General features: G+C 40.9%; 1 protein-coding gene across 5 annotated transcripts in view; it reads left to right on the top strand.

Moving 5' to 3' along the window:
- The window catches only part of csnk1g2b (casein kinase 1, gamma 2b), a 42,258-nt gene that overhangs the window by 15,142 nt on the left and 9,548 nt on the right, over positions 1-17,568 (top strand). For 3 of the 5 annotated variants that reach the window (XM_033621478.2, XM_033621475.2, XM_033621476.2), the window contains exons 3-8: positions 2,870-2,939; positions 12,224-12,372; positions 12,700-12,934; positions 13,540-13,625; positions 17,149-17,233; positions 17,332-17,480. In XM_033621478.2, coding sequence (XP_033477369.1) covers positions 2,870-2,939; positions 12,224-12,372; positions 12,700-12,934; positions 13,540-13,625; positions 17,149-17,233; positions 17,332-17,480 — 774 coding nt within the window. The remainder of the gene's footprint in view (positions 1-2,869; positions 2,940-12,223; positions 12,373-12,699; positions 12,935-13,539; positions 13,626-17,148; positions 17,234-17,331; positions 17,481-17,568) is intronic. The other 2 variants (XM_033621479.2, XM_033621477.2) reach the window with 1 other exon arrangement.

Below are 17,568 nucleotides of genomic sequence, written 5' to 3'. Positions count from 1 at the left end.
GCTTGGGGAAAAATACCCCTAACACATGCCCTTTTTGTTTATCTGTGTGTGCAGCCCTGCCGTGTCCGGGGTGCATGTCGACACAGGGAGCAGATCAAAGATTATTTGATATGGACAGGAGCTGTGAAAAATCCTCGTCATATGCAGAGATGTTACATCAGACATTTGCAGCTTGGCCCTGGTCATTTACACAGCCATAGCTTAGCCCATCTGCTGGGAATAGAGATGACTCTTAAGTACGTAAAGCTGCCATAAGCCTCTGTTTCCTATTGTAAGCTGTTTTAAAGGGTCCTGTGGTTTGGTGCCATCTGTTTTGATTCATTATTTATATATTTTATATTTTCTTTCCCTCTCCTCGCTGGCATGGCCTGACTTGTGCGAGACGTGCTCGTTGTCCATGTTCATGTGGGAGGTGGATGACGCTACAGCAGTTCCCCGCTCCGCCTCCCAGACTAGTCACGTGTTTCCTCCCACAGGCCTTCACTCCTCTGTATTCATGCCTCCTGTCTTCCACTCTCAATTTCTAGCCCCCGGTATGCACAGTGGCTGCTTACTTCTCCAGCACTTTTTCTTGTTGGCATCATTTTGGAGCAGGATGGTGAAATATGTAGTCTCTGAGATTATCCACAGTTTTTGTATGGGATGTTTTGAAGTTCTCCGTATTTTTCATGTTGGCATCATATGGGAACAGGAGAAGGCGTCTGTTCTTTCTTCAAGTGTTGAAAAACATCAGTCATCTTTATTTCATGTTTGAGGTTTTTGGTCAAATTATTATAAGCTCATACACCTCCTTAGCTAACCTCGTCATCTGTGTTTGGCTCCTTTTTCTTTGTGCTTGCAAACCAAAACCAAGCTGGTAAACTGCATAGTTCCTGCAGTGTTTGCCAGATGTTTGTTATTGTACAGAACATCTAACCCTACATTGCTTTGTTGCATGATGTACTGGCTTTTATCATTTATTGTTTCCCTTTTATCAAAGTGTCTTAAAGTGACTGCTTGACTAAAAAGTACTGAATTTTTTTTGCTTTTGATAATGTAATTAAGCCTCACTGATAGTGAATTCTCAGTAAATGCTTACCACTGCATTGACATTAAAATATATATATTGTGAAGTGTTAAGATAGTAGAATAATAGTAGATTAACATATTATTGCAAATAAACTGAGAATAATAGATAAAGTATGTTGGGACACTAAAGATGCATTTAGTTTGGGGCAGTAAAGCTATTGTTGGTCACAAGGATACATTTTGGATGAAGCCATATTGTCAAGGCTCCCTGCAGTGAAAATCTTAGATGTTTAATTCAGGGTTTAATCACATCTGTCCTTTGCATGTTCCCTGCCTGCAAATGCAGCTCCCTCCCTCAAAGGACAAGCGCTCATACAAAACTGGTTATTCCCGTTAGCCAATCATGTTTTTGACTGACACAGACCCACCTACTTAAAACAGAGATGTGTTGGAATGGAAATCTCAACAACAATATTCCTCCGTTAAAGGGTTTTTGTTTTGGGGAGTTTTTCCTTATCCGCTGTGAGGGTCCTAAGGACAGAGGGATGTCGTATGCTGTAAAGCCCTGTGAGGCAAATGGTGATTTGTGGTATTGGGCTTTATAAATAAAATTGAAATTGAAACATATTGATAAGTATCTGAGGAAACCCTTTAATTTTTTTCCACCAATAGTACAATTAATAAACAAGCAGTCCACAAAACGATCTTTTGATTGAACCTTAAAGTGAAACCAGAGAACACATCCCATAGGACTGAGAATGGCCATCACAAAATGATGGAAAGTCCCTTATTGTGCTGAACAGGGCTCATACTTGGTGTGTACTCCTACGTGCTAGTAGGGCACAAGAAGAGAAAATGCTCCTGATTTAATAAAGGCCTAATGGAGTGAATGTGGGAGCTTAACAGCTTTCAGCTTTTAGTTTATATAATTTAAAATAGAAGTGCTTTAGAATTAGATGCACATGGAAAACATTTTTTTTAGATAAAATCTCACTTCAGACACTTCTTGAGAAGCTGCTAGGCTAAATAAAAGTTTTGGCATTTTTGTAAATGTGTATGTAGAGCATTAAGGTTAAAACACAAAGAGCAAGCTTCACTCTCCATGTTTATTTTCTGTCTTTAAGAACTAATTGCCCCACAGTAAATGCCACCAACCATCTTATTTATGGCTGTTTCATATTGCTTGGCATATCAGAGCTTATTCTATCACTTAACAAACAGCATACAGTTCATCTTTCGACCCAGGTAAAGCCAGTATTGGTTGTCAGTATGTGAAAAGGGGACTGCGTACTGCTATTGTGGCCAAGGGCTTTAGCACAGACTGTGACACAGCTATTGAAGATTAAGGAAAGGAATTAAGTTGGGTGTGTGTTTGTTCTATCCTCCTCACGTTTGTCTATAATGCCCTTGTCATCATAAGAGTGGGGTTAATCAGATTACATTTTAGGTTGTAAAGCTGGAGCTAGCGATATAATGAACAATATGTCCCAGTGGGTTGATTATCAGCCTTGTCATCACAAAAGCCTGCTGTTCACCAGCTGGAAATGCTCTTTATCCTCTCACATCCCACAAGTCTGACCTGAGACTTAATTTAAGTTATATTAGGCGTTGATATAAGGACAACATTGTATTTAAGTTAATTGCAGGCTGAGGTGATCATGTCGATGTGCATGCAAAGTTGTCTCTCACAAACTCTTTTTTTAAATACACAATGCTATGTTTTCCCCATATAGATACTTTCCCCTGTAGGGTTAACTGAGCCAAACAACCAACATGTCATTTAAGGTCACGAATATAACTGCTGTGTTAGCTATGTCATATTTAACTCTCCTTTGTTTCTTTTTTTTCTCTTCTCTTTCAGGAACCTATAAAGTCCAGGGCACCACAGCTCCATTTGGAGTATAGATTTTACAAACAGTTGGGAAATTCAGGTAAGAGACAAGGCAGTCTGTTAGACAGCACTGTAATAATGAGTTAAATATGAATGGGCCTTTTCCTGCTAGATTGGGCTGGGCAGTGAAAATGACTTGCTGTTTCGTGTTTACAGGTTGCTGTTGTGTTTGAGATATTAAAGAAGGCAATATTAGGGCATTCATGGCTACTGCATTTTAGTACTCATCCACTATTCCCAAAACTGGTTCCTTGGCCGCTCTGCAGTGCACTCGAGTTGGTTAACCGTTGACATCCTTAGACTAGTTGATTAATCGCACAAGAGATGTCATTGTTTTCACCTTGTAACAATGGTCAGTTCTTATTAAAAAACATCTTAAATACAATCACTAAAGGGTTAACTAATGAAAGCAGCACCCACCTAGGGATAGGTGAAATAGCAGTCTTTGATTGGCTTCGAGAGGCTGTTCACAGCTGAGCAGCATCCTGATTGGCCTAAACCTTGTATGAACTGAAGATACTGTTTGACTACAGTGACAATGCGACTGCTTTCTTGAAGGGATACCGGGAGTCTTGTCCTTTTTAATACCTTAAATTCTGTTTATTTAACATGCCGTAACGTTGAAAATGATTGTTTAAACAAATAAGCCAGTATGTTTACTGTGTATGTGTGTGTGTGTGTGCGTAAGGAGTGTGTGGTACAGTGAAAGAGAGATTGACAGCAAATGCGGTGTAAGCGGGTAAGAGAGTGATCAGAGCAGAGGAGAGTTTAAGATATCAAGTCAATTTTACACCAGAGTTCAGTTTGTGCGTTAATAAATGCTGCAGCTCCTCAAGGCCAAGTTTCACAGTATAACGTCTATCCACAGCACCCCCCAGCTGCATATCTGCTGTAGATCCATTGCCACTGCTTTATTACTGAACCATGCTAAAACCACAGATGAAGGATTAGTCGACAGCGTTGACTAGTGGTTTTGATTGTTGACTAGTCAGCTATTCTGTGAAACCCCTAGGCAATGTAACTGTCATCACAGTGATTTTAATGTGGTTTTTATTGAGTTAAATCTGCAGCAGTAGTCTCTAGTTCAGTATTATGAGTGTGAAAGGTTCACTTGTGAGAGTATCAGAGTTTGTAATCGGGAATAATGGCACACTGGAAATGGATGCCTTTTCTGAGAACACGTCAACAAATGGGAGAGAAAGAGGAGGACAAAGATTTAATCCCTGAAAATGTTGACACTGATATGGAGTTGGCGAAATATGTTGATTTTACTCAGCTGAGTGGATTTTTTTTTTTTTGTTGGTAAATCTGTTTTAATACCATGCCACTGGTATTTAGCTTATGGGAGACTATTTGTTTACATCAAAGATTATATACTATAATGCAACAAATGTGCTCATATTTTACTATTCTGGCTGTTACTGTGGAAAATGTGACTTGAGTAAATATTTAATTTAACCTCTAAGTGGCAGGTCTTCAGTTGATTTGTATAGCTTTTTGCTCATCAGGTTTTTGTATTCATACAAATATGATTTACTGTCCTCTGTAGTCATCCAGTTAGCTCAGATTGTGTTTATTTTGGAAAAGCTTAGTTTTCCCCTGTAGCGTGAGACCTCTGTTTTCAGATTTACAGCATCTATTCAGGAGAAAGAACTTTTTTTTTTTTCATGAGAAAATTACCAGCGTAGTGTTGATGATGGAAGGCAAAAATGAAGGGGAAAGGATGCAGTTTTAGATGTGGACATGAAACAGGGAAACAGACACACAAACACAACTCCAGCAGCTTCCAGTCTACTTGAGGCTAAACTTCACAGTGTGTGTTTAGTTTATTTTTCTACATCTGTGGGAACCAATGGATGCTATGAAATCCTGCTTCCTCTTTTATAATCCCACCTCCACAGTACCCAGATTCTTTCCTCTCCTACAGCACTGCCCAGAACATGTTAATGTGCTATGATGCATTGCTGTGGCTCCAGGGCAGCAGCTCTTTGATCTGGTTTGGCTGGTCAGTTAGTTGCAGAGTGTGAGAGAGAAGGCAACGTCAGATGGTTGGGAAGGACCGGGACTTGATTATTTTTTATTTTCTCCCACAGCACTGCCAGGCTGTCTGTTGTTTGGGAAGGTTCACCTGTCATGTTTGTGTAAGTTTGTGTGGATGCATGTGTTGATTTGGCCGGCTCACAACACTCATGCTCAGTCTTTAATTCAGACGCCATATGCAAACATGTCACCACTACTTAGTCGAGCTGGCAAGAGGGAGAGGTGCAGACAAGAGGTCCGTGCAGTCTTCCACTCTGCAGCCACCCACACCTGTGTGTCTCATCAGTGTTTTTTTTTGTCTCTTCTCCCAGACCAAGTCCTTTATAACTGAGTAAATGCAGGTACCAAGTCCCAACTGACATTTTATTTTATAATGTAAAGTAGGCTAACTTAGTCTGTTAAAGGGTAACTACACCCTTAAATTCTGCCACAACTCTCCCTCCCAGCATTTTAAAAACACCAAAGAGAAGTGAGGGAGCAAAGACTGTAGCAGATGTGGCCTCGTTGCTACGTAGTGTGTGACACGGAGGGTCCTGGGACATGGGAGACACTGACTGACCACTACTCAATGTAGCGTGGACAGCAATGTGGAGCTGGTAGCCAGAGCCAACCAACCATGAGAAGCTACTGTAGGACTCTGTGTTTCTCTGCTGGAAAGACTGGTGGAGCCTTTAAAGTCAGTATAAGCACATTTATGGAGCTTTTAGCAAGTTTTGTCTGGGTACCTGGGTAGCTGCAAGAGTGACAGTATAGACATATCTTATACAATTATGTGGGTATGCTTTTATATTTAAGTACATTTGTCTTTCTGTGACTATTGCAAGTGAGCCAATCTTCTCATTGCAGTGATCCTCCCTTGTCTGATAAGTGTGTGTGTGTGTGTGTGTGTGTGTGTGTGTGTTGTGGTCTAATTTAGTGACACGTGCCAGCTTCTTGGCTCCTTGTGCCAGAGCAAAAGCCCTCACTGTTGATAAGGAGGTGGGGCATTAGGGCAGTCCTTGACTATTTATAGATGGCCCTCTACAAGCAGTCGGGCCATTATGGTGTGTCTGCTTGGATAGCTTCCCTAGCCACAGTATCCTCTGCCTCCCTGATTGACTGTGTGCTGCCTGCAGATTGCAGGGAAACTCTGTAACGTGCATTGCTGACAGGGTGTGGCCTATTTTTTTTTTCCTTTATGGCTGTTCTTGTTTTAATCGGTCATTCTGATCTGTGAGCACATTTTACACAATGCATGCCCACACGTATATAAACTCAACAGGAAGTGTAATTGTCACCTCCTGTGCCATTTCCACTGATTATAGCAGAGGATTCCTCCAGTCCAGGCTTGCCTCTCTCTGCCTTTAGTTGTTTCCTCTGGAGCATTAAACACTTCCTGTACATCCCTCCTGCCAGTGAGACCACTGCTGGCCTTCAGCCTGACTCTTATTAACTGAGGTCTGGGGTTGTGCAACATGTAGAAATGTCCCTTATACACAACCAGAGACAGGATATATTCACAGGTAGGAAAACAGAACCTGCTGATGTGATGCCATTAAAGTGTTTTCAGATGCATACTAAACATTATTATTTACATAATTTCAGTTGTGATTGCTGCTGTACACCTTTTACAGATGTACATTGCAAGTCAACATTATGTACCAGATAGACATGACTCACCTCACTTTCTAATTTCACTGAAATGGGAAGGCAGATGGCACATGGTAAAACAACATGTTCAGGAGCAGAGCCTAGACTAGGACCATGATGTATTTTCAAAAAGAAAGAAATCCCTATGATACTGCTATGAATTTTTTTTTTATAGAAATGTATATACTCTATTGACCTGACCTGTACAGACTAACTGGTATTTTTATGTTTTAAAATGAAGAGATATTAGGCCCATTTATTTTGGCTGAAACAGCTAGTGAGATCTTGTTGCTTTTTAACATAATATGAAAATGTTCCAATACAACAGGTGGTGTGACGTGTTGCATAGCATAGCTAAAGTCTGACTGGCAGACAATGAGTGTGGAAATCAAGGACACAATTAATGATGAATGTTTTAGCCTTTCACTATTATGATACTTTGAACAGGAGTCAGAATATTAATGCGACAAAGTAAGGCATGCAAATGGTATCAAAAAATCATCTGACTAGGGTTCAGCTAAATACTGATTCCTATATATTTATCCTGTGTTAAGATTATAAATTGCCTGATTTAAAGACACTTTCAGTAGCTCTTCTATCATCTTGAAATTGAGTATTGCCACACAATTAAGCAGAGAGGTCTTGTCTCAAGATGATGACTGGCTACTCTGTGATGATATGACAGAAAGGCTCACTTGACTGTCTTGCATGGGAGGAGTCAAGGCTATAGATTAAATCTACTTATGTTGTCAACTTTGCTAAATGAGGACATGTGACCCTGTTCATCCTGCACAACCCAAGAGCCTCAAATATGTCACAGCATGGACGACTCAGCGCTTAATGCCCAGGAGGAGCTTATCTGCACAGTGTTAATTCTCCTGTGTCCTGAACAGATCACAACAGTTGGGAGTCCTGCCTCCTAGTTCACAGAATTTCTTAAAAACTGACCTGGTATTTCAGTTGCTCTTATAGTAATAGCATTACTACTAATTGTCATATAGCAGTTAAAATGTGCTGGTAATAGTAGTAGTCTTGTACCAGTCTGCCAAAGAGTATGTGGCTTCCTCTTCAGTCACTTTGCCACTGTTGTCAGGGGAGAGGCTGCAGAAATGGTGTCCTGTTTTTATGGTCCATCTGTCATTTAATTATATTTCACAGGCCGATGTAGCTCAAGCAGTCATGTATACATGATTGTGTGGAGGTTACTGTCATTGATGTGACATATAAGTATGTAATTTCCTCTTGAATATTATTCAGTGATGATTATCAGCATCCCTGTGAATATTCATAAACCCCATCAAGGCTTTCGAGGGCACGATATGCCGTGTCGCTGACACAGGGTCCATGTTAATGATATTATTTTATGCACATCATGGATTCTTATGCATGCCATGTGGATAGTTTTACAGATGAAAATCAGTTTATGTGTTGACTACTGATGCAAGATTGTCCTAGTTTGAATTGATAAGATTATTTTAATAACTCATCAGAAGCTACAGCATGGAGATGGATGCACCATAGCAACAATAACAGAAAAAAATGTCAAGAGGCAATTCATATAATTATATCATAATGAATTTACTAGTTTTAATAATTAAGTACTTTGTCATGATTTGTAAAAATAGCACAGTATAAGGTGTCACATTCCACAGTGACAAGATAATGGATTTGTTTTACTGTGACATTATTATTGTTCCACGGTAATCTATTTTTTAATGGTGGCTTGAATAAATGTTTATGTAAGTAAGGCATCATTTCAGCATCTATGTATATGTATGTCCAATAGTCTGTGGAACATTATATAATCCCTAGCACTGCTTCAGAAAGTGACAATTTTCTCATGACTAATCTTAAAGAGAAACAGACCAGTCAACCTGAAAATAACTTGAAGAAAGTACTATGTTAACTTAGAGAAAAACTGTCCTAGTTTAAAGTAAGCAAAATCATTGCTTGAGTGATATCTCATGGAGCTACTGAAGTGTATAAGCTGCAAAATATCTTGTAGGACTCTTTATTAACTTGATAAAAACAGTTACGTTGTCATATAATTTTCCCCACCAGGCAGTCGGCCCTATGGTGTTTTATGGGATTGTTGTGCTCATAGGCTATGTTGCATTTGTAGCTTCAGGCTCAGTCTGTGCAAGCCCAAGTGCTGATCACATTTCAGGCTTGTGAGAACATCTCCAAAGCACTGGGCCTAATGGAAGTCACTTCTTCTTCTCCTCTTCTCTCAGTGCACTCGACTCCATAATCTAAATCTTTAATACGCATTCCCTGTCCTCCCCCTCTTCTCTTCTCCAGCCCTCTCCTCTTTGGCCCTTAACTCTGACATTTCATTGTAGGGCAACATTGTCTTCAGCTGCCATGATGCAGCCTCCCCTCTCACTGTGTCGCCTGAGAAGGCCTGCCTGCAGATACAATAGGTTGGATTGTCTCAAATTGTCAAGACAGCGGGGGTCAGAGCACCGCTGACATTGGCTTGCAATGAAAGCCAGAGCGTACTCAATAATACTGAACACAGTTGGGTGTATTTTTTGATATGACTTTATATAATAGAATTACAGACATTTACCTTCACAGGAGGGATTCAGTTTGCGTATTGTGAATCATTCAGAGAAGCCAGCCACTAAAATTGTTTGTTTGGCCTTTAGCTTTTACAGAGAACAATTTCTTTCCCTATCAAAATGATTATTGGCAGTCATGCTTCATCATTTTGTTGCTTTTGAAGTGCTCACTGTTTTCTGTGAGAGAAAATGTGTTGCACTGGAGAGTAATTTCACTGTTTTGTTTGGTTGTTACAGTTGAGTTAGTGTCAACCATCACATCACAAATCATCTCACGTATCCTATTTTGCACAGCTATTGCTGACAAGTGAGATCACAGTATATTCTAAAGTTTAGACAGAAGTCACCCTAAAAATGTGCCGTGGACTGCTTCCACCAGCCATTTCTAGATTGGTGCTTACAGCTGCTGTAAAGCACAAATCTCTGCTCGCATCCACCAGCCGAAGATAATAATACACTGTGTGCTTTTCCTCTTGTGATGACTGTGCTTTGAATGCCCTCTAGATTTGGGCCAAGCTTTGATGAGTCAGCCCTCCCAGTGATCTCTTGTCACTGCCTCATCTGTCATGGGCTTCATTACCAGGAAAATCCTGAAGACTAAAGGGCAGACAGGTGTGTTTGTTTACGTATGTCTGCTTACGTGCATACGTGCGTGCATGAGAGTTTGTGTGTGTGTGTGTGTGTCTGCATCTGTGTATGCACAGTGTGTCTTGTTGCCCTGTTGGTCTGATGTCTGGGGGTAAATCAGGTAAATCCAACTGTAAACTCTGTGTCCCCCTGGCTAGCAGCTGGCACACAGTCCAAACTGAATACTTCCCATTCTGAGCTCTCATTTATCTCTATTACACATTTATTCATTTTAAGTACAGTACAAATGCGCTTGCCCATTCTCTCAGTCTCTTTCCCATTTTAATCTGTACCTTGATCTCATTGACTCTCTTTATCTGACCGTGTCACTGTCATAGTGCTGCTCTGTCTGCTGTTGTGGCAGTACTGATGTGGTATGTCAGAGTTAGTGAGCTTTCAGGGAGATGGCTGGCACGGAGATACTAGGTGTTGTGTTTACATGCACCGTTAAGTCAAGCTACGGTTATAGCTCGACTAGCCCATTCAGTTGGATGACTGTTCTTGTCCCAGTGTACAAGCACGGGAGGGGAATCAGTTTATTGACTGAAGTATGTCCGATTCCGCTACCATCGATGGCTGCATGCCCCCCTTGTTAATATTGGACCTTTTTCTGGTTGACCTATTACGTCACAGACTATACAATCTACAGAGTTAGCTATGGTTAGCTAGCGGCAAACTGGTACCACAGTGGACAGCTCTGTACATTTCTTCCGTCCAAAAATGCATGGTTCTGGGTAAAGACTTTGCCATGTTGTTACCGGTTTCTTCTTCTGTTATGCATTTAATGCTTTCGACTTATGGGTCAAAGCCTGGAGTGGACACTTTGGAGTATGCGCTTAGAGCCTCGGCCAGTTTGGGTATGATACTGTATATGTGCAGAAGTAATTCGACTCCTGATTGCATTATCTGGGTGTGTTAGACCGACTTTGAGATATTCAATTTAGTATGATTTCACTCGGACTTGCATGTATTTTTAAAGTCTGGTTTTAGTTGTACTAAAACAATACATCGATTTTCTCTAATGTCATCTAAACGTACCGAATGTGACAGAGCCCACTCTACAAGGACTAACCTGACAGTGAATATTGTGAACATGGAGACTGGTGGTTATGATTGTGTTGGGCAAAAATGTCTGTGAGAGTCATGAAGTTCCTCTGAAATTTCAGTGCAAGAGGGCTGACCAAAAGAAATGCCAGTGAGTGAAAACCATGAGTCTGGTTTTGTGTATACGTAGAATCTTTTTTCCAGTGAGCTGTTGCACGTCATTCAAGAGTGTTTGTGAAATACGATGCTGGTGTCTTAAGGGCCTCAGCAGTTCATTTTGTTGTGACAAAGCGGTTAAGTCTGTATCAGGCAGACTTTGGCAAACAGCAGCTTTATGCCCCTGTGAGACTGCTTGTTTTTTTAGTACCAAATGTGGCACCAAAATATCAAGAAATTGTGAACTGGTTGGTGATTGTCAGATTTATGTATTAGTTTTATGTATTAGTTTTGACAAAATTAGAAATACAGTTTCTCTTTCTCTTATGTGCCTTATTGTTCCATCAGAAGGACAGACTGTAGTGTTTCGCCACACCCAGTTTTAACACCGTCAAACCGCTGATATCCATACACATGGTACATCTCACCATTTTGATCCGTCCACATTCTTTAGAAGTCATACACATTACCACATAAAGGGCGTGGTGGTTTCTAGTAGCAAAGGCTATTTGCAGTTGTTGACAGTGTGCCGCTCACCGTCACTGGTGTTTCTTTTAGACACCTTTCCTTTTAATCCTTTGGAGGAGGGAAAGAAATGTAAGCCATGCCCTCCTCTGACAAACCTGTTGTGGGAAGCCAACTAAAGTTCAGTTTGTCATCGCTGCTGTAGTGTCAGTGAAGAGTCTCCTCCCACACTTTCTTATCAACAGACCAGGTTGATGATTCAGTTCAGCATATGAAGCACCTTTCATGGCACTGTCTTCTCACTTCACATTACACTAGTATTGTGCTATGTGGCAGTACTTTAAAAATGGGAAGTTTTAAACCCTTTATGTAGTGCCAGTGACATCTTTTTTTTGTATTGGTTTTGGTTCATTTGACTCAGATGAGACAGGAGCTTGGGAAACGAAAAAAAATGAGAAACAGTGCACTGACAACATTGATATGTCACAATATTCTGATGACCTCAGCAGCTTATTCATGTTGCCACGTCAGTGCTCATTAGGTACAACATTGCAGTGTTATTTACTCAATTTAGTTCTTCAAATGAAGATAAATTACAAATATCAGACCATTTGAAGCTTGTAAATCCCTGCGTCTTTATCTCTGACCTTGTGGTTGAGTGGTTTCTGGTGCTTTTTTCCACATGTGCTGTTCACACCGAAAACAAAACTCATTTTCAGGTGAGAAGAATAAAAGTACCCATTAAAGAGAGTTATTATTACAGAAGTCCAGTAACTTTTATGTGTGTGTGTCTCCACAGAGGGAATCCCTCAGGTGTACTACTTTGGTCCTTGCGGGAAATACAACGCCATGGTGCTGGAGCTGCTTGGGCCCAGCCTAGAGGACCTGTTTGACCTCTGTGACCGCACCTTCTCCCTCAAGACAGTCCTCATGATAGCCATACAGCTGGTAAGGCCTCAAGGAGGAGCACAGCAAGCATGTATTTAAATGAGCTAGCTTTTGTGACATCAAGCTTTACAGAAAACATGGTGCAACATTGCCTTCAATACATACATATAATGGAGGGAATGCTAACTAGTGTACGCAAAGCATTTTTGACACTACTGTAGTTTGGAATAAATATTTGAAATTGGCAGTCATCATAAATCTTAACACTTAAGCTGAAAGTAATAATGTAATAAAGCTGTGATGTTTGCTCAATGGGTGTGTGTCTAGATAATTGATTTGATTTTAAATTTCCATTGACTAATTTTGATCTGTTTATTGCTCATCTAGATAACACGGATGGAGTATGTCCACACCAAGAGTCTGATATACAGAGACGTGAAGCCAGAAAACTTCCTGGTTGGGCGGCCCGGAAGCAAGAGGCAGCACACCATCCACATCATTGACTTTGGTCTGGCCAAAGAGTACATAGACCCCGAGACCAAAAAACACATCCCTTACCGGGAGCACAAGAGTCTGACTGGGACGGCACGCTACATGAGCATCAACACACACTTGGGAAAGGGTAAGAAAGTCTAGTTTAGTAATCCCTTTAAATTTGCATAGATAAGTTTTGCTCACATTTACATCCAGTTTAATGAAGATGTCCTAACTGTATTGTGTACAGATGCATCACAAGTATTTACACAACATTAAAAACAAATGCCTTTTTGACCTGATTTTACAAACAGTCATTTCAAGACTTTTCTTAATTTCTTCTGTCTTCAGTAAGATTTATCTGATTCATTTCTTGGGTATTTTGAAGCATTTCCTCCTCTTTCCTCTGGCAGTGGTGACAAGCCATGTGCAATGGAGAGTCAACAGTCTGTGTGTTTCAAGTCCAACCAATCACCTCAGGAGTTCATTTCACTGATTAGTTCTTCCCCTCTACTTGTCAGAGTGCTAATCAGTGTGAAAGAACCAGCAGACTGTTGGCTCTCTATAGCACAGGATTGCCCCCCTCCCAGACTAAATTATAGCCTTTTATACTGTATGTGGGTTAATTTGAGCTCCTGAATAATTATGCTATAGTTCCTACTGCTTACTTGCCTGGTAACCTTGCCAGTTTGTTATAAAATGAATTTCTTTCTCACTGGTAACATAATTTTCATCTTGTTCTGTCTTTTCTAGAGCAAAGCAGAAGGGATGATTTGGAAGCGCTGGGTCACATGTTCATGTACTTCCTCCGAGGTAGTCTCCCCTGGCAGGGCCTAAAGGTACAGTAGCATACTGTTTGACATTATCAAATGTTGGCACACACTGATTCACATCAGACTCTTGTAATCCTGGTAATGCTCAGCATAACGATGTACCTCTTCCTGCTGCACTCCTCAGTACAGTGTCTTTTTTCATACATGACCTCTGGGACAGAGCACCTGGTGTTTACAACATCATCTTTTCATGCTGGTGACATTTCAAGGTTGCTCCTCTGATGTATCTGTACCGTTTCTTAAACCCATAGAAGTAGAATAAATAGCAAGGACATATGTCAACTGTTGGGCATGGTCAGTTTGACTTGTGCAAAAGAAAACGGCAATTGTTGTTAGTTGTTATGGTGACAACACACAAAGTGGGACTGTAAAGTGTGTCCCACTCACTAGTTTTTGAGGTCGGTATTGGATGTAAGTTTCTCTCTTCCACCAAACTAAGACTGACGTTAGCTTAATTGCCTTCTTAACTCATTGTAAAACACACTTCATTCAAACTCCGCAGAAACAAAATAAAACTCACCAAAACTGTCTTAAGCACTATTCGGATGGGATTAGTTTTACATGGGCACGTGGGGTAATGTCACTTTACCACAGGACGTCAGTAATATTAATGGCCGATTCGCATGGGATAAGAAATATCAGTAAAACTACCACAAGTGGGAGGGGTAAATCCATTCACGCACTGCCGTGCCCTCCTGCCATCATGAGCGTATGATAGGACTGTCAAAAGCACCATGAAATTGAGTTCGAATATTTTCGAATTAATGTAGTAGAGTTCGAATAATATTAGAATTTATTATTATTATTATTATTATTATTTATTTATTTTTACAAAAAAACACACAAAAAATAAGATGCTTATTGCTGACACAATATGAACGTGACATTCGGATGAAAACACCCGTTCTGACCTCACTATAGTGCCAGGTATGATCAACTTCTGTCTCGCTATCTGAGCAATGTTTGGATACTTCAGTGCGTAGTTTTCCACCACAAGAGTGGATCCTGGTCGGCTCGTAGTGGTGTCTCATTCTGGTAACATTTCATCTCTTCAAAAAGGGTAGGCAGGGAGGCAGCAGGTACAATACTCTCCCTGTATGTCTCCCCGAACAGGTCACACATCGCGGACAGCACAGTGGGTGGTGTTGGTGCAGCGGACTCCATCGTCGGCGCCTTTCCCTCCCGCTGCGTCCCTCTCTGGCCTGGCTCGTGCGCGAGCCATCTCCGCCCGAACGGGATTTGCCGTGATATACAACATTATTGATAGTATTAATTAATTATTAATGATATTCGAATTATCAAATTAAGGTTCGAACTTATAAAAAAATAAATATATTTGAATATATTTCTAACTTCGATTTTTTTTTTGACAGCCCTGACACATGTTTACTGCTGGTCTATTCGCACGGGATTAGTATTACCTGAGGTAATTGTCCTGGACCCTTTTACAGAAGGTAAAAGTCGCGGTAATCTTTACTGACATCGTGCGGTAATGATTACTGACATGGCACATTTGGACGGGACTAAAATCTCTGGTAATTATTACTTTACCCCTCGTCCCTATGCAAAACTAATCCCGTCCGAATAGGGCTTTAGTCTCATTAGTCATTTTTTAGTCTACTGGTCCAACAAACACCAATTCTGGTTTTGGTCAGGGGAAAAAAAGCCCTCAATTCACCTAGTTAGATGTGAAAATATTCTGATCTGCACGCTGCTAATCCCCGCAGTCTCTGCGTCTTAGCTGTCCACTGAGAAGCGGCTCTTACCTGTCCCTTTGGGGCAGCTACTGTACATCATGTTTCAACAAACATACCGTTATTGTCAACAAAAGAAACAGGTAAATAACAGAGAAATAACTGTGATTGATGTGATGATACACAACTATAAGGTGAAAGATATGGCAGGGTGGAGGCAACATCTTTGGTTAATCACTTGATGTAAGGTGAATTGTCAGTGTTGTCCCACTTACACCATAACCACTTGCTAACAAGCTGCGGTATATCATCAAATCCATGTATCTGCAGCATATAACAAATACTTGATCTCACTTGTTTGTTCATGAAAGATCATGACACAAAATTTCCTACTGAAGAGTTCCTACTTCTTGTGTTACAACAGCTGGTGGCAGGAAAGAGTATAACTTCTCCCCCCAATCACCACAAACCCACAGACCACTCCTTTAAACTCTTCAAAACTTGGGTTCATTACAAATCGACAGTAAAGAGAACTCCTGATTATCTGACATCCTAAGCAATAGGCAATTTTGTCTTCCTTTTTGAAAAGTAATTTGCCATCAAATAAAAAAAACAGTCAGTGACTAGAAAAATAAGGACTCTGCCCCTGTAGATGTGGGCTCTTCCTTGCATTTGCATACGTGCTGCTCCACATGCAACTAGATAAATCCACCTCCACACTTGCATTGCATTTGAACAGTTTACTGAGAAAGAGCTATAAGCACTAAGAAACACAGGCATGACGACAGGTGCCTGGAGGGCAGGTTATAGTTGCACAGAGTTGCTGGGCTGTTTGCGGGCGTCAAAATCAAAGGTGTACATAGAAAAGACTAGAAGACACGACACCTCATCTGAACATTTGCTATGTGGGAGGAAGCTTGTGGTGGATGAATGTGAAGGATGTATGAATGTGGGGGTTGACGGGCGGCTCGGGCCAAAACAAGTTCTCACCTACACACAACATGACAGTTAGCATCAGAATACAATGAGGAGTAAAGTGACCAGATGGAGTGTAATGGTATACAATCCTGCAGAGTCATTTTTGTGTGAGAGGTTAAGAGTTATCATCACCACTAGACTGCTGATGAGTGGACAAAGTTTTTCTGGTCTGATGAATCCCGTTTCGCTGTCGACAATAATAGACTCAGTGTGAGAACATCTCATGCATAGTTGAAAATGTCCAGGCCAGTGGGTGAAGTGCGACCATTTTGAATGCATTCAACTGGTATGAAGTGGGTCTTTTAATGTCTAAAACATGACACTGTGATGCCGAGGCATACCATAATATCATAGCGGGCAAGAATGATCCACCATGTGACCCTAAGGAGACTTTCCACAAAATAATACTCCCTGTCAAATACAAGAATCCTCCTGGGGTGGGTGGAAAAACATTCAGGTGACATGATGGACATGAACTGACCCCACGGCCTGCTGATATGAATAACATTTTTACTGTTGTGACAGTTGTGTACAGTCGACTTTAAACATCGTAGTGCCTCAGATCTCTTTTTGAGTCACTGTCACAGCTTGCGGCAAAAGTGGTCTAAGATTGTACTGGTGACTGCATGAAAGTCTAGTGCCATGGCAGACAACTTTCACCAGCCCTCAGTGCTGTACGTATCTGTGTTATGACTCAAGAATTCAGAATGACTAACCAGAGGATTTACATCTGTTTGCAACTCAAGCGCCCAATATATATCACATTTGAATATTACACCCATTCATTTACACTGCCTGCAGTTATGTGCTTGCCCAAAATTTGAGTGTCATATGTATTTTTCCCATCTCCCTTCTAGGCGGACACTTTGAAGGAGAGGTATCAGAAAATTGGAGACACCAAGCGAGCGACACCCATTGAAGTGCTTTGTGAAAGCTTCCCTGGTCAGTATAACCAACCAGTTTCCTTTTGTTTTCCATCTTATTTAATTTCTTCTTCGTTCAATCAGATTTTTAATTTAACATATTCTCTTTTGCTACAGAAGAGATGGCCACCTACCTGCGCTATGTGAGGAGGCTGGACTTCTTTGAGAAGCCTGATTATGACTACTTGAGGAAGCTCTTCACTGATCTGTTCGACAGGAACGGCTATGTCTTTGACTATGAATATGACTGGGTCGGCAAATCACTTGTGAGTGCCTCTTAACGAAACCACTCATCCTCCCCCTCTTTTCCCTCTGAAATCATTTGATTGGACCATCGAGTCTCACGGCTGCAGT

This window comes from Epinephelus lanceolatus, chromosome 6, assembly GCF_041903045.1.
Source record: "Epinephelus lanceolatus isolate andai-2023 chromosome 6, ASM4190304v1, whole genome shotgun sequence".
NCBI lineage: Eukaryota > Metazoa > Chordata > Actinopteri > Perciformes > Serranidae > Epinephelus > Epinephelus lanceolatus.
Note: the sequence above shows the minus strand (reverse complement) of the source record. Positions and strands in the feature narration are given on the sequence as shown.